Source organism: Pseudophryne corroboree, chromosome 4, assembly GCF_028390025.1.
Source record: "Pseudophryne corroboree isolate aPseCor3 chromosome 4, aPseCor3.hap2, whole genome shotgun sequence".
Lineage (NCBI taxonomy): Eukaryota > Metazoa > Chordata > Amphibia > Anura > Myobatrachidae > Pseudophryne > Pseudophryne corroboree.
In genome coordinates, this window is record NC_086447.1 from 271,644,262 (window position 1) to 271,665,937 (window position 21,676).

At 45.7% G+C, this 21,676-nt stretch overlaps 1 protein-coding gene across 1 annotated transcript in view; it reads right to left on the reverse strand.

The window, feature by feature from the left end:
* Nucleotides 1–2,144: 2,144 nt before the first annotated feature.
* The window catches only part of LOC134909347 (ankyrin repeat domain-containing protein 65-like), a 53,851-nt gene continuing 34,319 nt past the window's right edge, over nt 2,145–21,676 (reverse strand). Inside the window, exons 2-3 of the mRNA XM_063916126.1 lie at nt 11,190–11,739; nt 2,145–2,955 (exon numbers count right to left, since the gene is read on the reverse strand). Coding sequence (XP_063772196.1) covers nt 2,518–2,955; nt 11,190–11,739 — 988 coding nt within the window. The 3' untranslated portion in view covers nt 2,145–2,517. The remainder of the gene's footprint in view (nt 2,956–11,189; nt 11,740–21,676) is intronic.

The following is a 21,676-nucleotide window of genomic DNA, read 5'->3' on the forward strand; positions in this document are numbered from 1 at the left end:
CGCCCATCCCAAGTGCGGATTGTCTGCAATACTTGTACATAGTTATTGTTACAAAAATCGGGTTATTATTGTTGTGAGCCATCTTTTTTAGAGGCTACTTCATTGTTATCATACTGTTAACTGGGTTCAGATCACAAGTTGTACGGTGTGATTGGTGTGGCTGGTATGAGTCTTACCCGGGATTCAAGATCCTTCCTTATTGTGTACGCTCGTCCGGGCACAGTACCTAACTGAGGCTTGGAGGAGGGTCATAGGGGGAGGAGCCAGTACACACCATGTGATCCTAAAAGCTTGCTTTTGTGCCCTGTCTCCTGCGGAGCCGCTATTCCCCATGGTCCTGACGGAGTCCCCAGCATCCACTACGGACTATGAGAAATAGAATTATCGGTAAGTAAATTCTTATTTTCTCATAGTCCGTAGTGGATGCTGGGCGCCCATCCCAAGTGCGGATTGTCTGCAATACTTGTATATAGTTATTGTTACAAAATTCGGGTTATTATTGTTGTGAGCCATCTTTTCAGAGGCTCCTTCGTTTATCATACTGTTAACTGGGTTCAGATCACAGGTTGTACGGTGTGATTGGTGTGGCTGGTATGAGTCTTACCCGGGATTCAAGATCCTTCCTTATTATGTACGCTCGTCCGGGCACAGTATCCTAACTGAGGCTTGGAGGAGGGTCATAGGGGGAGGAGCCAGTGCACACCAGCTAGTTCAAGCTTTTACTTTTGTGCCCAGTCTCCTGCGGAGCCGCTATTCCCCATGGTCCTTACGGAGTCCCAGCATCCACTACGGACTATGAGAAATAGAATTATCGGTAAGTAAATTCTTATTTTGCCAAGTACATATGCGGACCCCTTCCCCAGCAGTCCAATGTTACTTGTCTTCTGTCCTCTCCTTTTTTAATCAAATGAAATATATAATTACATTAGCTAGAATACAAAAATAGCCTTTTATCATCACGTGACTTGCCAGTTTTCTTCATTTACTGTATTTCAATGAGTCTTAAGGGCCGTACTGACGGGGAGATTTCCCCAGAGATGTGTGCTGGGAGGTCTAGCAAAGACCGCTCAGCACACATCTCTCCCCCAGCTCAGCACAGCGCGATGTGCTGAGAGAGGGGAAGGACAGACACGGGGCTTTGAAATGAGCGACCTGCTAGATTGTGCCTGCATGCAGGCCAATCTAGCACCGGCGATAGCGACGTGCAGGACTGCGCATCGCTGTCGCCGGGAACCCCTACACATGTTGCTATGTTCAGCTAATTTCTAAGCAATCTAGTCAGATTGCTTACAAATTAGCTGAACATCGTTCCATGTGTACCCCCTATACAATGCATGTTTATGGTCAATATGCAATATATATTTTATTGTGGTGTTTTGTCGACTTCGGCCCTATTGTGGACCGTTCTAGACAAAATCATGTGCAACAGAGCTCCTGGCGTGCATTCCACTGCACTGCATATAAGCCAATTTGTACAAACTGTCTTTGTATTCCTTAAGCTACCTACCCTCCAGTGTGTACTCAGAAATAGTTTTCAGCACAGCCAGAAACCTTACCAACCATCAGCGTAGGAGGCTACTTCCTCAAAATGTGGAAAAGATGATGTTCATCAAACTGAACTACAAATTCCAAGAGGGAGACCTTTACTGGCAATTACATCAAAGTACAGAGACTTCTGTAATGGTGAATTCAAGCAGGGATGAATTAATATTGTGTGAGGATGATGTACACACTAATGAGGATGGTAGTCATGATGACATCTTGCCACTGCAGAGCTGTTAGCTTAGCTGCCTTAAGCCCATTGGTAGCTTGTTTTGTGGGGGCCCAAACAAACCAAGCACTTCAACCACAAAAGTGGCAGTCCCTGTCGCTGAAGTGCTTTGTTTGTTAAACTGTGCATGTCCATTTTAATATCCAACATAAGGGTAGGTGGGAGAGCCAAAAGACATTTATGCCACTGCTGTGTTGCAATGTTTCATAGATATGATATAAACTGCCGTGTGTTTGTGCCGCTGCTCTGTTGCTTAGTAACCAGCCTGCTCCTTTGGCCTAAACTGGATGAAAATAATATTGTGAGTTGTCGAAATTGACTGGAAATTATTGTTACTGGGGTTAATAGTACTGTAGTAGCAAAAAGGCACAAATTATGTGATTTTAGCTTTTATTTTGTCATTTTTTGAAACAAAACCAAGTCACAACGTTTAGATAAAACCAAAACCAGATAACGGGTTAGAATCAAAACCAGCAAAAATGGTCTGGTGCACATCTCTAATTGTCATTAACATAAGTTGGTGGCAACATCAGACTGTGGTGTGTGTTAGAAGGAGATAGGACAACTGATGAAAAGTTACTAGTATATTTAATAATGAAGCCTGCATTGTTAGTTTATCATATGAGTAAACTGTCTTGATATTTGTGTGGAGAATAAATTGTAATATCAATGGAACATGCACTTATATAATAAAGTAAATGCTATTTGTAGGATTTATACTGCAATGATTGCATTGACCGTTAATTTTAGCATAAATTCATGCCCCCCATGTTTAAAATATTGATAATATCCCTGTAACTGCCTTGCACAGCCATATCTGTAGCAGTCTCATTCCACTTGCTTTTAGCACAGGGATCAGCTCCCCATTCCTTCAGAGTTTTAACCACACTAACATGCCCCCCCTCTACAGCCAGGTGCAGTGCTGTCTTCCCAAGCCAGTCCTTTGCATGTACATCTGCACCATGTTGTAGAAGACACAAACATACTGTACTGTGGCCCCTGTATGCTGCGTGGTGTAGAGGTGTTAGGTTTAGCAAATCAATGCAGTGTACAAGAGCTCCCTCCTTTAGTAACAGTCTCACTGTCTCAGCATAGCCTCGTCCTGTAGCATGGTGTAATGGGGTGAGATGGTTTTTATCTAATGAATGCAAGGAGGCACCTTTCCTCAGCAGGAACTCTGCCATCTGAAACGAGAAGAAATGCCACTGAGAAATATTATTGGCTGAAGTTTTCATTCTAGCATAAATTAGCATATATTTATATACAGAACTAGCTTTGTCATGAAAAAGTATGCTTTATTGAAAAATACCTGCATATTACAGTAAACCCATGATCACTTATTTTCTAGAAATAGCTGATTTACCAGATTGTAAGTAAGTATGCCATCTGTCATATACTGTACATAACTGGTATTCCTCAGGATTTTGTGACCTACAGTTTTCTATACTACACTATCTTATCAGTCTCTGCAACATATTACAAACAGGGATGTCCTCTCTCCCCCGCTACCTGGCCCTGTATAAACTGTAATTTTACAGAGTTATAGTATACTGTATACACATACCTCCCAACATGACCCTCTCCAGGAGGGGCAAAATTCTCTGCTTCTGGACTTTTCTCTTAATTTATGATTGCCAGCACCTGTGTTGAACAGGTTAATGGATAAGAATGGTGTTTCACCACGGGTGATGCAATCATACATTAAGAAGGAAGTCCAGGAGCAGAGCATTGTGTCCCTCCTGGAGAGGGTCATGTTGGGAGGCCTGGACTTCTCTCTTAATTTATGATTGCCATCACCTGTGCTGAACACCTTTTTTTATCCATTAACCTGTTCAACACAGGTGCAGACAATCATAAATTAGGAAAAAGTCCAGGAGCAGAGCATTTTGTCCCTCCTGGAGAGGGTCATGTTAGGAGGTTTGCTGTATATGTTCCCTTCTTCAGATAGGATTTTTTAGGTCAGTCATGTTGAAGCTTTTAAGATGCAGTGATATAGCAACTGAAACTCCAATACACATATTATGGCTCTGTGTTGCCACCTGTTGGCCATATTTGATTATTTCAATACCTCTAAATGATTAATTTATCATTTGTGTTGGCACCACAGGAATAGGACAGTGCAGCATTAGAGGGACACAATGTGTACGTACATTACTCAAAAGAATAACACAATGTGCCCTTCAATATCTAGGTACATAACCAAATGTTCTCAGCCTATGAACTTTGTAAATGACTTCTCTACAGACATGTTTATGTTTCCTAGCTTGAAAATAGAACAGCTTAAAGCAGCTGATGTAGGTTTGTTTTGTTTTTTTGTAAAATGTAGCATAAAACTCTTACATTCCAGCCACTGGTGATAAATTTTACATAAAATATTAAACGCTTATAAAGTAGCTAAAAAGATGAAGATATTTTGTGTGTTGATTATAATAAGTATTATAATGAGAATTTTAAAACATACTGCCTTCTAGGTAACACTGGCGTGATATAAAAATGACTTATCTAGAAAACCATAATCCCAGGAATTTTGGATAAAAGATCTATACGTGTAAATATCACTTACCCATACTTTGTATCTACAGCTGGTGTTACAGTGACAAATTATTATTTCTCTAACGTCCTAAGTGGATGCTGGGGACTCCGTAAGGACCATGGGGAATAGCGGCTCCGCAGGAGACTGGGCACATCTAAAGAAAGCTTTAGGACTATCTGGTGTGCACTGGCTCCTCCCCCTATGACCCTCCTCCAAGCCTCAGTTAGATCTTTGTGCCCGAACGAGAGGGTGCACACTAGGGGCTCTCCTGAGCTTCTTAGTGAAAGTTTTAGTTTAGGTTTTTTATTTTCAGTGAGACCTGCTGGCAACAGGCTCACTGCATCGAGGGACTAAGGGGAGAAGAAGCGAACTCACCTGCGTGCAGAGTGGATTAGGCTTCTTAGGCTACTGGACATTAGCTCCAGAGGGACGATCACAGGCCCAGCCATGGATGGGTCCCAGAGCCGCGCCGCCGGCCCCCTTACAGAGCCAGAAGACAGAAGAGGTCCGGAAAATCGGCGGCAGAAGACATCCTGTCTTCACCAAGGTAGCGCACAGCACTGCAGCTGTGCGCCATTGCTCCTCAGCACACTTCACACTTCGGTCACTGAGGGTGCAGGGCGCTAGGGGGGGGCGCCCTGAGCAGCAATAAAAACACCTTGGCTGGCGAAAATACATCACATATAGCCCCCAGGGCTATATGGATGAATTTTAACCCCTGCCAGAATCCATAAAAAAGCAGGAGAAAAGTCAGCGAAAAAGGGGCGGAGCCTATCTCCTCAGCACACTGGCGCCATTTTCCCTCACAGCTCCGTTGGAGAGAAGCTCCCCTGGCTCTCCCCTGCAGTCACTACACTACAGAAAGGGTTAAAAAAGAGAGGGGGGCACTAATTAGGCGCAGTATTAACAATACAGCAGCTATAAGGGGAAAAACACTTATATAAGGTTATCCCTGTATATATATAGCGCTTTGGTGTGTGCTGGCAAACTCTCCCTCTGTCTCCCCAAAGGGCTAGTGGGGTCCTGTCCTCTATCAGAGCATTCCCTGTGTGTGTGCTGTATGTCGGTACGTTTGTGTCGACATGTATGAGGAGAAAAATGATGTGGAGACGGAGCAGATTGCCTGTAATAGTGATGTCACCCCCTAGGGGGTCGACACCTGAGTGGATGAACTGTTGGAAGGAATTACGTGACAGTGTCAGCTCTGTATAAAAGACAGTGGTTGACATGAGACAGCCGGCTACTCAGCTTGTGCCTGTCCAGACGTCTCATAGGCCGTCAGGGGCTCTAAAGCGCCCGTTACCTCAGATGGCAGATATAGACGCCGACACGGATACTGACTCCAGTGTCGACGGTGAAGAGACAAATGTGACTTCCAGTAGGGCCACACGTTACATGATTGAGGCAATGAAAAATGTTTTACACATTTCTGATAATACGAGTACCACCAAAAAGGGGTATTATGTTCGGTGAGGAAAAACTACCTGTAGTTTTCCTGAATCTGAGAAATTAAATGAGGTGTGTGATGATGCGTGGTTTTCCCCCGATAACAACTGATAATTTCTAAAATGTTATTGGCATTATATCCTTTCCCGCCAGAGGTTAGGGTGCGTTGGGAAACACCCCCTAGGGTGGATAAAGCGCTCACACGCTTGTAAGGGCTCTACCCTCTCCTGAGATGGCCGCCCTTAAGGATCCTGCTGATAGAAAGCAGGAGGGTATCCTAAAATGTATTTACACACATACTGGTGTTATACTGCGACCAGCAATCGCCTCAGCCTGGATGTGCAGTGCTGGGTTGGCGTGGTCGGATTCCCTGACTGAAAATATTGATACCCTAGATAGGGACAGTATATTTTGCCTATAGAGCATTTAAAAGATGCATTTCTATATATGCGTAATGCACAGCGGAATATTTGCCGACTGGCATCAAGTCTAAGTGCGTTGTCCATTTCTACCAGTAGAGGGTTATGGACACGTCAGTGGTCAGGTGATGCGTATTCCAAACGGCATTTGGAAGTATTGCCTTAATAAGGGGAGGAGTTATTTGGGGTCGGTCTTTCAGACCTGGTGGCCACGGCAACAGCTGGGAAATCCACGTTTGTACCCCAGGTCGCCTCTCAACATGAGAAGACGCCGTATTATCAGGCGCAGTCTTTTCGTGGACAAGCAGGCAAAATGTTCCTCATGTCTGCCCCGTGACAGAGGGAGAGGAAAAAGGCTGCAGAAATCAGCCAGTTCCCAGGAACAGAAACCCTCTCCCGCCTCTGCCAAGCCCTCAGTATGACGCTGGGGCTTTACAAGCAGAATCAGGCACGGTGGGGGGCCCGTCTCAATGAATTTCAGCGCGCAGTGGGCTCACTCGCAAGTAGACCCCTGGATCCTTCAGGTGATATCTCAGGGGTACAAATTAGAATTCGAGACGTCTCCCCCTCGCCGTTTTCCTAAAGTCGGCTTTACCGATGTCTCCTTCTGACAGGGAGACAGTTTTGGAAGCCATTCACAAGCTGTATTCCCAGCAGGTGATAATCAAGGTACCCCTCCTGCAACAGGGAACGGGGTATTATTCCACACTGTTGTGGTACCGAAGCCGGACGGCTCGGTGAGACCGATTCTAAATCTAAAATCTTTGAACACTTACATACAGAGGTTCAAATTCAAGATTGAGTCACTCAGAGCAGTGATTGCGAACCTGGAAGAAGGGGACTACATGATGTCTCGGGACATCAAGGATGCTTACCTTCATGTCAAAATTTACCCTTCTCACCAAGGGTACCTCAGGTTTATGGTACAGAACTGTCACTATCAGTTCAGACGCTGCCGTATGGATGGTCCACGGCACCCCGGGTCTTTACCAAGGTAATGGCCGAAATGATAATATTCCTTCGAAGGAAGGGAATTTTAGTTATCCCTTACTTGGACGATTCCCTGATAAGGGTAAGATCCAGGGAACAGTTGGAGGTCGGTGTAGCACTATCTCAGGTAGTGCTGCGGCAGCACGATTGGATTCTCAATATTCCAAAATCGCAGCTGGTTCCGACGACTTGTCTTCTGTTCCTAGGGATGATCCTGGACACAGTCCAGAAAAAGGTGTTTCTCCCGGAGGGGAAAGCCAGGGAGTTATCAGAGCTAGTCAGGAACCTCCTAAAACCGAGCCAAGTCTCAGTGCATCAATGCACAAGGGTTCTGGGTAAAATGGTGGCTTCCTACGAAGCAATCCCATTCGGCAGATTCCACGCAAGAACTTTCCAGTGGGACCTGCTGGACAAATGGTCCGGGTCGCATCTTCAGATGCATCAGCGGATAACCCTGTCACCAAGGACAAGGGTGTCCCTCCTGTGGTGGTTACAGAGTGCTCATCTTCTAGAGGGCCGCAGATTCGGCATTCAGGACTGGGTCCTGGTGACCACGGATGCCAGCCTGCGAGGCTGGGGAGCAGTCACACAGGGAAGGAATATCCAGGGCTTATGGTCAAGCCTGGAGACATCACTTCACATAAATATCCTGAAGCTAAGGGCCATTTACAATGCTCTAAGCTTAGCAAGACCTCTGCTTCAAGGTCAGCCGGTGTTGATCCATTCGGACAACATCACGGCAGTCACCCACGTAAACAGACAGGGTGGCACAAGAAGCAGGAGGGCAATGGCAGAAGCTGCAAGGATTCTTCGCTGGGCGGAAAATCATGTGATAGCACTGTCAGCAGTATTCATTCCGGGAGTGGACAACTGGGAAGCAGACTTCCTCAGCACGACCTCCACCCGGGAGAGTGGGGACTTCACCCAGAAGTCTTCCACATGATTATAAACCGTTGGGAAAAACTCGACAGGTATTGCGCCAGGTCAAGGGACCCTCAGGCAATAGCTGTAGACGCTCTGGTAACACCGTGGGTGTACCAGTCAGTGTATGTGTTCCCTCCTCTGCCTCTCATACCCAAGGTACTGAGATTGATAAGATGGAGAGGAGTAAGCACTATATTCGTGGCTCCGGATTGGCCAAGAAGGACTTGGTAACCGGAACTTCAAGAGATGCTCACGGAGGATCCGTGGCCTCTACCTCTAAGAAGAGACCTGCTCCAACAAGGACCCTGTCTGTTCCAAGACTTACCGCGGCTGCGTTTGACGGCATGGCGGTTGAACGCCGGATCCTGAAAGAAAAAAGGCATTCCGGATGAAGTCATCCCTATCCTGATCAAAGCCAGGAAGGATGTAACCGCAAAACATTATCACCGCATTTGGCGAAAATATGTTGCGTGGTGCGAGGCCAGTAAGGCCCGACGGAGGAAATTCAACTGGGTCGATTCCTACATTTCCTGCAAACAGGAGTGTCTATGGGCCTGAAATTGGGGTCCATTAAGGTTCAAATTTCGGCCCTGTCAATTTTCTTCCAAAAAGAACTAGCTTCAGTCCCTGAAGTTCAGACGTTTGTAAAAGGGGTGCTGCATATACAGCCTCCTTTTGTGCCTCCAGTGGCACTTTGGGATCTCAATGTAGTTTTTTGGGTTCCAAAAGTCACATTGGTTTGAACCACTTAAATCTGTGGAGTTAAAATATCTCACATGGAAAGTGGTCATGCTGTTGGCCCTGGCCTGGGCCAGGCGCGTGTCAGAATTGGCGGCTTTATCCTGTAAAAGCCCTTATCTGATTTTCCATTCGGACAGGGCGGAATTGAGGACTCGTCCTCAGTTTCTCCGTAAGGTGGTTTCAGCGTTTCACCTTAACCAACCTATTGTGGTGCCTGCGGCTACTAGGGACTTGGAGGACTCCAAGTTGCTAGACGTTGTCAGGGCCCTGAAAATATATGTTTCCAGGACGGCTGGAGTCAGAAAATCTGACTCGCTGTTTATCCTGTATGCACCCAACAAGCTGGGTGCTCCTGCTTCTAAGCAGACTATTGCTCGTTGGATTTGTAGTACATTTCAGCTTGCACATTCTGTGGCAGGCCTGCCACAGCCAAAAATCTGTAAATGCCCACTCCACAAGGAAGGTGGGCTCATCTTGGGCGGCTGCCCGAGGGTTCTCGGCTTTACAACTTTGCCGAGCAGCTACTTGGTCAGGAGCAAATACGTTTGTAAAATTCTACAAAATTGATACCCTGGCTGAGGAGGACCTGGAGTTCTCTCAATTGGTGCTGCAGAGTCATCCGCACTCTCCCGCCCGTTTGGGAGCTTTGGTATAATCCCCATGGTCCTTACGGAGTCCCCAGCATCCACTTAGGACGTTAGAGAAAATAAGAATTTACTTACCGATAATTCTATTTCTCGTAGTCCGTAGTGGATGCTGGGCGCCCATCCCAAGTGCGGATTGTCTGCAATACTGGTACATAGTTATTGTTACCAAAAAAAAAAAAAAAATCGGGTTATTGCTGTAGTGAGCCATCTTTTCTAGAGGCTCCTCTGTTATCATGCTGTTAACTGGGTTCAGATCACAAGTTGTACGGTGTGATTGGTGTTGCTGGTATGAGTCTTACCCGGGATTCAAAATCCTTCCTTATTGTGTACGCTCGTCCGGGCACAGTATCCTAACTGAGGCTTGGAGGAGGGTCATAGGGGGAGGAGCCAGTGCACACCAGATAGTCCTAAAGCTTTCTTTAGATGTGCCCAGTCTCCTGCGGAGCCGCTATTCCCCATGGTCCTTACGGAGTCCCCAGCATCCACTACGGACTACGAGAAATAGAATTATCGGTAAGTAAATTCTTATTTTAAATTTCACTGATCTAATACACTACACCAGAGGTTTCCAAACTTTATTGAAACACAGCGCCCTGCAGTGTCAGCATTGTTTTCACGGCACCCCTAGGTACAAAATTTCTTATTGAGAAATTTTGCAAAAATGATTAATTTAAGTAAATTGTGCCTACCTGTCATCCTTAGTGTCAGTTATGTGGTGGTGGAAACGGTTGTGCTTACACATGTGTTTGTCTACACATTTTATGATAAGCAGCTGCCAGTGTTGGTTTTGCCTATTACATTGACCATAAATAAATTGATTGGGTTCTGGACCACCAACCTGTAGCACGGATGCAAGAGGCCTGCAGAACTCTAGGATGCTATGACACTCAGTTTGGGAACCACTACACACAAATATGGATGGCCATACTTTAAAAAATCACCCAGTAGGTGAGCAGTGGATTATGGGATCCGGTCTTTAGGTCAACAGTAAGTAGTTTGACAATGTTTAGGTCGACCACTATTGGTCGACAGTAAGTCGACAGGGTTTCTAGGTCGACAGGGTCTTTAGATCGACATGTTCTAGGTTGACAGGTCAAAAGGTCGATTTGAGTTTTTCACATTTTATTTCATTTTTTTAACTTTTTCATACTTAACGATTCTAGTGGACTACGATTGGGATGGTAACCTGTGCCGAGAGCAGCAGAAGCAGAGCGAGGCACCTTGCCCAAAGCATGGCGAGCGAAGCGAGCCATGCGAGGGGACACGGGGCACTAATTTGGGTTCCCGGTCACTGTACGGAGAAAACGACACCAAAAATAATAATCAAAAACTCATGTCGACCTTTTGGACAGTCGACCTAAAGACCCTGTCAACCTAAAAACCCTGTCAACCTACTTACTGTCGACCTTACATACCATACCCGTGGATTACACTGATGCAATGCTTACCTTATTAATATCAAATCCAGTCCTGTAAGATCCTAAAAAGACAAGAGCTTGAGCCAATCTGGACTAATGAAGCCCAGCTAGCTTCACAATCTTGCAGACATTTCTATAGATGTGAAGACTTCCAGGGCAAGATAAATCATATAGATTTTAAGTTTATTATTACATTTTTGTGATCGTGCTCTTATCATATGTATGAACTGTATAATTATAAGGATAACTTCCTTTCAGTATGAATTTGACAAGACTCTTGTTTCCTCCTGGAGCACCTACCTCATTGTTACCATTTTCCGCTGCTAGATGCAGAGCAGTAATCCCCCTTGTGTCCGTCCCATTCACATCTACTTTTCTCTTTAACATATAGTTTGTAACTTGTATGTTCCCAGCCACTGCAGACAGGTGGAGCATGGTCAAGTTTATGTCGCTTTCTTCTTCCAGGGAGACTCTAAGAGACATTAAGTAATCCAGCACATCTATGTGATCATTAATGGAGCACCAGTGTAGCGGGATCCACTTGTTGTTGTCTTTGATGCTGGGTGAAGCATTATATTTGATCAATATTTTGATACAGAGCAGGTGGCCATTTGCTGCAGCTAAATGCATTGCTGTTTCTCCAGAAGAGGTCAATGCATTGGGTAATGCACTGCATTGTAAGAGGTACTCAGCCAACTCTGTATGTCCATTCCATGCAGCACGATGAAGGGGAGTATAGTTCCAGAGATCCCTCACATCGACAGTCGCTCCTTTATGTAAAAGGTATTTTGCTAAAGCAAGATTCCCACAGCATGAAGCAATGTGAAGTGGAGACCATCCTCTATAATCCCTGCCAAATGCAATATGAGAGACAAAATATAAACTATGTATTTCTGGCCCAAAAATCCTAATCATATAAGTAAATGAGTATCCCTGAAAGGATTTGCTCCCACCTACTCTTTACTCATGATTGTGCTACATGAGTGACCCATATGAATACACCTGTGTTGAAGCATGCAGGGGTGGATTTAGGGGTGAGAGTGCCCTTAGGCACAGCACTAACGGCCACCCCCGCCTGCCTAATTTTATTACTTTTATTGATTGGTTATAAGCCCTCATTTCATGATAGCTAATTAAAAAGAACAATAAAGACAAAGCCACTAACTATGGGGGTCATTCCGATCTGATCGTACACTGCCGTTTTTCGCAGTGCAGCGATCAGGTCACTGCTGTGCAATCGTATGCACCACAATGCGCATGCGCGTCGTACGAGTACAAAGCGGATCATTGCTGAGTGATGGATTTAACAAATAATCCATTTGCACAGCCGATCGCAAGGAGATTGACAGGAAGAAGGTGTTTGTGGGTGTCAACTGACCATTTTCTGGGAATGTTTGGGAAAACGCAGACGTGTCCAAGCGTTTGCAGGGCGGGTGTCTGACGTCCGTTCCAGGACCAGACAGGCTGAAGTGATCGCAAGGGCTGAGTAAGTTCAGACCTACTCAGAAACTGCACAAACTGTTTTTGTAGTGCTCGGCTGCACATGCGATCGCCCGCTTGCAAAGCAAAAATACACTCCCTTATACTGTAGGTGGCGACTATCTGATCGCAGCGCTGCAAAAAGTAGCTAGTGAGCGATCAACTCGGAATTACTTTTTTTAAATCTTTTATTATGTGTACATATTTACTAAGTAGGGCAGCTTATAGAGGCAGTCTGTGCATGCCCTACCCACTTACACTCCATTCAAGATGGCATATGGTACAGTACAGTGGAAATATTTTGTAGTTACTGGTACTTTTTGGGCTGTAAGTACCAACACAAGTATCCAAGTGCCGCCCCCAAACAAGTGTCACCCCTAGGCAGGGCACCTGCCTAATGGGAAATTCGCTACTATAAGCTTGGAGTATGGAAAACATGCTCCGTTAGGGTTCCCTGAGGCCTGGAGTTGAGAAACTGCCATAGGATCTTAAACAGGAGCCTCATTAAATGTTGTAGTGGTTTATTTTCCAGCGTAGGTCATACAAATGTTTTTCTTGGGTGAATTAAAAAAATAATAATAATTTTTCTTTGTATATTTAGATTATTATTTTTCTATTTTTTTTACACCTTTATTTTATAGACCAAGTACATCCTTTCATAGTATTATAAACATAATTTTACACTTGTTTATTCATAGACTATCATTGAATTTATTTTATACTTGTTTCACTCAGGGTGTGTACCATACTTGCCTACCTGACCCTCTCCATGAGGGAGAAAATGCTCTGTTCCTGGACTTTCCTGGTAATGTAGGATTGCTATCACCTGTGGTGAGCTAATAAATTGATAATAAAGGTGTTTCACCACAGGTGATGGCAATCATACATAGAGATGAGCGGGTTCGGTTTCTCTGAATCCGAACCCGCCAGAACTTCATGTTTTTTTTCACGGGTCCGAGCGACTCGGATCTTCCCGCCTTGCTCGGTTAACCCGAGCGCGCCCGAACGTCATCATGACGCTGTCGGATTCTCGCGAGGCTCGGATTCTATCGCGAGACTCGGATTCTATATAAGGAGCCGCGCGTCGCCGCCATTTTCACACGTGCATTGAGATTGATAGGGAGAGGACGTGGCTGGCGTCCTCTCCGTTTAGAATAGATTAGAGAGACACTTGATTTACTAATTTTGGGGAGCATTAGGAGTACTCAGTACAGTGCAGAGTTTTGCTGATAGTGACCAGTGACCACCAGTTTTATTTATAATCCGTTCTCTGCCTGAAAAAAGCGATACACAGCACACAGTGACTCAGTCACATACCATATCTGTGTGCACTGCTCAGGCTCAGGCCAGTGTGCTGCATCATCTATTATCTATATATAAATAATATTATATATATCTGTCTGACTGCTCAGCTCACACAGCTTATAATTGTGGGGGAGACTGGGGAGCACTACTGCAGTGCCAGTTATAGGTTATAGCAGGAGCCAGGAGTACATAATATATTATATAGTGAGTGACCACCAGACACACAGTGCAGTTTATTTAATATATCCGTTCTCTGCCTGAAAAAAGCGATACACACAGTGACTCAGTCAGTCACATACCATATCTGTGTGCACTGCTCAGGCTCAGGCCAGTGTGCTGCATCATCTATATATATTATATATCTGTCTGACTGCTCAGCTCACACAGCTTATAATTGTGGGGGAGACTGGGGAGCACTACTGCAGTGCCAGTTATAGGTTATAGCAGGAGCCAGGAGTACATAATATTATATTAAAATTAAACAGTGCACACTTTTGCTGCAGGAGTGCCACTGCCAGTGTGACTAGTGACCAGTGACCTGACCACCAGTATATATAATATTAGTAGTATACTATCTCTTTATCAACCAGTCTATATTAGCAGCAGACACAGTACAGTGCGGTAGTTCACGGCTGTGGCTACCTCTGTGTCGGCACTCGGCAGCCCGTCCATAATTGTATATACCACCTAACCGTGGTTTTTTTTTCTTTCTTTATACATACATACTAGTTACGAGTATACTATCTCTTTATCAACCAGTCTATATATTAGCAGCAGACACAGTACAGTGCGGTAGTTCACGGCTGTGGCTACCTCTGTGTCGGCACTCGGCAGCCCGTCCATAATTGTATATACCACCTAACCGTGGTTTTTTTTTCTTTCTTTATACATACATACTAGTTACGAGTATACTATCTCTTTATCAACCAGTCTATATTAGCAGCAGACACAGTACAGTGCGGTAGTTCACGGCTGTGGCTACCTCTGTGTCGGCACTCGGCAGCCCGTCCATAATTGTATATACCACCTAACCGTGGTTTTTTTTTCTTTCTTTATACATACATACTAGTTACGAGTATACTATCTCTTTATCAACCAGTCTATATATTAGCAGCAGACACAGTACAGTGCGGTAGTTCACGGCTGTGGCTACCTCTGTGTCGGCACTCGGCAGCCCGTCCATAATTGTATATACCACCTAACCGTGTTTTTTTTTTCTTTCTTTATACATACATACTAGTTACGAGTATACTATCTCTTTATCAACCAGTCTATATATTAGCAGCAGACACAGTACAGTGCGGTAGTTCACGGCTGTGGCTACCTCTGTGTCGGCACTCGGCAGCCCGTCCATAATTGTATACTAGTATCCAATCCATCCATCTCCATTGTTTACCTGAGGTGCCTTTTAGTTGTGCCTATTAAAATATGGAGAACAAAAATGTTGAGGTTCCAAAATTAGGGAAAGATCAAGATCCACTTCCACCTCGTGCTGAAGCTGCTGCCACTAGTCATGGCCGAGACGATGAAATGCCAGCAACGTCGTCTGCCAAGGCCGATGCCCAATGTCATAGTACAGAGCATGTCAAATCCAAAACACCAAATATCAGTAAAAAAAGGACTCCAAAACCTAAAATAAAATTGTCGGAGGAGAAGCGTAAACTTGCCAATATGCCATTTACCACACGGAGTGGCAAGGAACGGCTGAGGCCCTGGCCTATGTTCATGGCTAGTGGTTCAGCTTCACATGAGGATGGAAGCACTCAGCCTCTCGCTAGAAAAATGAAAAGACTCAAGCTGGCAAAAGCAGCACAGCAAAGAACTGTGCATTCTTCGAAATCCCAAATCCACAAGGAGAGTCCAATTGTGTCGGTTGCGATGCCTGACCTTCCCAACACTGGACGTGAAGAGCATGCGCCTTCCACCATTTGCACGCCCCCTGCAAGTGCTGGAAGGAGCACCCGCAGTCCAGTTCCTGATAGTCAGATTGAAGATGTCAGTGTTGAAGTACACCAGGATGAGGAGGATATGGGTGTTGCTGGCGCTGGGGAGGAAATTGACCAGGAGGATTCTGATGGTGAGGTGGTTTGTTTAAGTCAGGCACCCGGGGAGACACCTGTTGTCCGTGGGAGGAATATGGCCGTTGACATGCCAGGTGAAAATACCAAAAAAATCAGCTCTTCGGTGTGGAGGTATTTCACCAGAAATGCGGACAACAGGTGTCAAGCCGTGTGTTCCCTTTGTCAAGCTGTAATAAGTAGGGGTAAGGACGTTAACCACCTCGGAACATCCTCCCTTATACGTCACCTGCAGCGCATTCATAATAAGTCAGTGACAAGTTCAAAAACTTTGGGTGACAGCGGAAGCAGTCCACTGACCAGTAAATCCCTTCCTCTTGTAACCAAGCTCACGCAAACCACCCCACCAACTCCCTCAGTGTCAATTTCCTCCTTCCCCAGGAATGCCAATAGTCCTGCAGGCCATGTCACTGGCAATTCTGACGAGTCCTCTCCTGCCTGGGATTCCTCCGATGCATCCTTGCGTGTAACGCCTACTGCTGCTGGCGCTGCTGTTGTTGCCGCTGGGAGTCGATGGTCATCCCAGAGGGGAAGTCGTAAGCCCACTTGTACTACTTCCAGTAAGCAATTGACTGTTCAACAGTCCTTTGCGAGGAAGATGAAATATCACAGCAGTCATCCTACTGCAAAGCGGATAACTGAGTCCTTGACAACTATGTTGGTGTTAGACGTGCGTCCGGTATCCGCCGTTAGTTCACAGGGAACTAGACAATTTATTGAGGCAGTGTGCCCCCGTTACCAAATACCATCTAGGTTCCACTTCTCTAGGCAGGCGATACCGAGAATGTACACGGACGTCAGAAAAAGACTCACCAGTGTCCTAAAAAATGCAGTTGTACCCAATGTCCACTTAACCACGGACATGTGGACAAGTGGAGCAGGGCAGGGTCAGGACTATATGACTGTGACAGCCCACTGGGTAGATGTATGTACACCAGTAGCAGCATCTCGCAAACGCCAACTCTTTCCTAGGCAGGCTACACTTTGTATCACCGCTTTCCAGAATACGCACACAGCTGAAAACCTCTTACGGCAACTGAGGAAGATCATCGCGGAATGGCTTACCCCAATTGGACTCTCCTGTGGATTTGTGGCATCGGACAACGCCAGCAATATTGTGTGTGCATTAAATATGGGCAAATTCCAGCACGTCCCATGTTTTGCACATACCTTGAATTTGGTGGTGCAGAATTTTTTAAAAAACGACAGGGGCGTGCAAGAGATGCTGTCGGTGGCCAGAAAAATTGCGGGACACTTTCGGCGTACAGGCACCACGTACAGAAGACTGGAGCACCACCAAAAACTACTGAACCTGCCCTGCCATCATCTGAAGCAAGAAGTGGTAACGAGGTGGAATTCAACCCTCTATATGCTTCAGAGGTTGGAGGAGCAGCAAAAGGCCATTCAAGCCTATACAATTGAGCACGATATAGTAGGTGGAATGCACCTGTCTCAAGTGCAGTGGAGAATGATTTCAACGTTGTGCAAGGTTCTGATGCCCTTTGAACTTGCCACACGTGAAGTCAGTTCAGACACTGCCAGCCTGAGTCAGGTCATTCCCCTCATCAGGCTTTTGCAGAAGAAGCTGGAGGCATTGAAGAAGGAGCTAAAAGGGAGCGATTCCGCTAGGCATGTGGGACTTGTGGATGCAGCCCTTAATTCGCTTAACAAGGATTCACGGGTGGTCAATCTGTTGAAATCAGAGCACTACATTTTGGCCACCGTGCTCGATCCTAGATTTAAAGCCTACCTTGGATCTCTCTTTCCGGCAGACACAGGTCTGCTGGGGTTGAAAGACCTGCTGGTGACAAAATTGTCAAGTCAAGCGGAACGCGACCTGTCAACATCTCCTCCTTCACATTCTCCCGCAACTGGGGGTGCGAGGAAAAGGCTCAGAATTCCGAGCCCACCCGCTGGCGGTGATGCAGGGCAGTCTGGAGCGACTGCTGATGCTGACATCTGGTCCGGACTGAAGGACCTGACAACGATTACGGACATGTCGTCTACTGTCACTGCATATGATTCTCTCAACATTGATAGAATGGTGGAGGATTATATGAGTGACCGCATCCAAGTAGGCACGTCACACAGTCCGTACTTATACTGGCAGGAAAAAGAGGCAATTTGGAGGCCCTTGCACAAACTGGCTTTATTCTACCTAAGTTGCCCTCCCACAAGTGTGTACTCCGAAAGAGTGTTTAGTGCCGCCGCTCACCTTGTCAGCAATCGGCGTACGAGGTTACATCCAGAAAATGTGGAGAAGATGATGTTCATTAAAATGAATTATAATCAATTCCTCCGCGGAGACATTGACCAGCAGCAATTGCCTCCACAAAGTACACAGGGAGCTGAGATGGTGGATTCCAGTGGGGACGAATTGATAATCTGTGAGGAGGGGGATGTACACGGTGATATATCGGAGGGTGAAGATGAGGTGGACATCTTGCCTCTGTAGAGCCAGTTTGTGCAAGGAGAGATTAATTGCTTCTTTTTTGGGGGGGGTCCAAACCAACCCGTCATATCAGTCACAGTCGTGTGGCAGACCCTGTCACTGAAATGATGGGTTGGTTAAAGTGTGCATGTCCTGTTTTGTTTATACAACATAAGGGTGGGTGGGAGGGCCCAAGGACAATTCCATCTTGCACCTCTTTTTTCTTTTCTTTTTCTTTGCATCATGTGCTGATTGGGGAGGGTTTTTTGGAAGGGACATCCTGCGTGACACTGCAGTGCCACTCCTAGATGGGCCCGGTGTTTGTGTCGGCCACTAGGGTCGCTAATCTTACTCACACAGTCAGCTACCTCATTGCGCCTCTTTTTTTCTTTGCGTCATGTGCTGTTTGGGGAGGGTTTTTTGGAAGGGACATCCTGCGTGACACTGCAGTGCCACTCCTAGATGGGCCCGGTGTTTGTGTCGGCCACTAGGGTCGCTAATCTTACTCACACAGCTACCTCATTGCGCCTCTTTTTTTCTTTGCGTCATGTGCTGTTTGGGGAGGGTTTTTTGGAAGGGACATCCTGCGTGACACTGCAGTGCCACTCCTAGATGGGCCCGGTGTTTGTGTCGGCCACTAGGGTCGCTAATCTTACTCACACAGCTACCTCATTGCGCCTCTTTTTTTCTTTGCGTCATGTGCTGTTTGGGGAGGGTTTTTTGGAAGGGCCATCCTGCGTGACACTGCAGTGCCACTCCTAGATGGGCCCGGTGTTTGTGTCGGCCACTAGGGTCGCTAATCTTACTCACACAGCTACCTCATTGCGCCTCTTTTTTTCTTTGCGTCATGTGCTGTTTGGGGAGGGTTTTTTGGAAGGGACATCCTGCGTGACACTGCAGTGCCACTCCTAGATGGGCCCGGTGTTTGTGTCGGCCACTAGGGTCGCTTATCTTACTCACACAGCGACCTCGGTGCAAATTTTAGGACTAAAAATAATATTGTGAGGTGTGAGGTATTCAGAATAGACTGAAAATGAGTGTAAATTATGGTTTTTGAGGTTAATAATACTTTGGGATCAAAATGACCCCCAAATTCTATGATTTAAGCTGTTTTTTAGTGTTTTTTGAAAAAAACACCCGAATCCAAAACACACCCGAATCCGACAAAAAAAATTCGGTGAGGTTTTGCCAAAACGCGTTCGAACCCAAAACACGGCCGCGGAACCGAACCCAAAACCAAAACACAAAACCCGAAAAATTTCAGGCGCTCATCTCTAACACATTACCAGGAAAGTCCAGGAACAGAGCATTTTCTCCCTCATGGAGAGTGTCAGGTAGGCAAGTATGGTGTGTACACACGGTGAGATAAATCTGTGAGATTTTGACTATAGTCAAAATCTTATGAAAAGTTAGTGCATATCTCATGGTGCTAGGCAGCTTGCGATACAGATTCGATCCCGATGCGCGCTCCCGTGGGGTCTGTATCGTAAGGCTAGATAGACTGTGCAGGCAAGTCAATCTTGACTATCTAGTGTACTATCTAGTATAAAGTATAGTCAAAATTGGCACTTAGTCAAAATCGTACATAGACAAAATCTCAAGCACAGATAGTCAAAATCTGTACTATCTGTGCTACCTGGGCTCTGGGGGAGTTCAAGGGAAATCGCATAGTCAAAATCGAACATAGCAGGGATCTCACCGTGTCTACACACCCTCAGCAGTTTCTGGTAAATCAGGTTTAAGTAATTATCTCTGTGTTTGCTATTATCTAACCCCTTGTGTTCAGCTCACCACAATCAGAAAGTATCTCTTCCTGTTGGTCTCATGATATCACAAAGTTTAAAATCTTGAAGCAAGAAGACCCCATGAATCACAAAGCAAAAATTAGGCTGCAGATATGTTTAACCTTATCAGACTATGGGGTAAATGTAATAGCACGCATACTGCATGCATCAGCAGGATCGGTGCACGCCTGCCCAATGTTTTATAGTAGCAATTATCAAAAAGAGAAACCAACCTGATTTTGCCTTTTTTTTCTAATGATTGCCACTTGAAAACTTCAGGCATACTTGCAAGGAACCTGCCAATGGCTGCTCCAATATATGTTTGCTATATATGACAGCACTGTCATTTATCTAACCTCAGCATCAACCACTGGTTTGTGTGAGTGTGCAGACAGCGGGGTATATTTACTAAGATTCGTAATTGTCGGGATTTGGAGGGAGATTAAACACGAATGACACTGGTAGTGTGAATTTGCAACTTTTTGTTTTTTTTACGACTCATTTACTAAGCTGTCGTATTCTGCATTTTGTTTTTTGCTGATGCCGATGTCATTCGTAATGTCTGGCAGTGTTTTACGGGAGTGATTAGTAAAACACTGCCGGACTTAACACAATGAATCCCGGCCGAATCTGTGAGATCCGTGCAGGGCTTCATTGTGTATAATCTGAGAAGTGATGAAAGAGTTAAAAATCCCCCCCAAAAATTGTGTGGGGTCTCCCCTCCTAAGCATAACCAGCCTCGGCTCTTTGAGTCGGTCCTGGTTGTAAAAATATACGGGAGGAAAATGACACGGGTTCCCCCATACTTAAACAACCAGCACCGGGCTCTGTGCCAGGTCCTGGTGCAAAATATACGGGGGACAAAAAACGTAGGAGTCACCCGTATTTTTTACACAAGCACCGGACTCCACTAGTCAGAGAGATAATGCCACAGCCAGGGGACACTGTTATATTGGTCCCTGCGGCCCTGGCATTAAATCACCAACTAGTCACCCCTGGCCAGGGTACCCTGGAGGAGTGGGGACCCCTTAAATCAAGGGGTCCCCCCTCCAGCCACCCAATGACCAGGGGTGAAGCCCGAGGCTGCCCCCCCCATCCGTGGGCGGTGGATGGGAGGCTGATAGCCTTCTGTGTAAAAAAAAAAGAGTATTGTTTTTTGTAGCAGAACCACAAGTACCAGCATGCGGGGGGGAGGGGAAGGGCCCGCAGGTACCTGTAGTTCTACTACAAAAAAATACCCAAATAAAAACAAAACACACACACACCGTGAAAATAAAATTTTATTAAACATACATGCACACTTACATACAAACATACTTACCTATGTTGACACGAAGCACTCGGTCCTCTTGCCCAGTAGAATCCAGGGGTACCTGTAAATAAAATGATACTTACAAAAAATCCGGGGTAGATCGGTCCTCTTCTTAAAAGTTATAATCCACGTACTTGGTAAAAAAATAATAAAAAAAAATACCCACTTCACGCACTGAAAGGGGTCCCATGTTTACACATGGAACCCCTTTCCCCGAATGTCGGGACCCCCCGTGACTCCTGTCAAAGAGGGTCCCTCCAGCCAAATAGGGAGCACCACGTCATGGCACTCTCCTGATTGGCTGTGCGCTCCTGAACTGTCAGGCGGCGCACTGTGAATACAATGTAGCGCAGCGGCGCTACATTATATCCAATGGTGGGAACTTTGCGGTCTGTGGT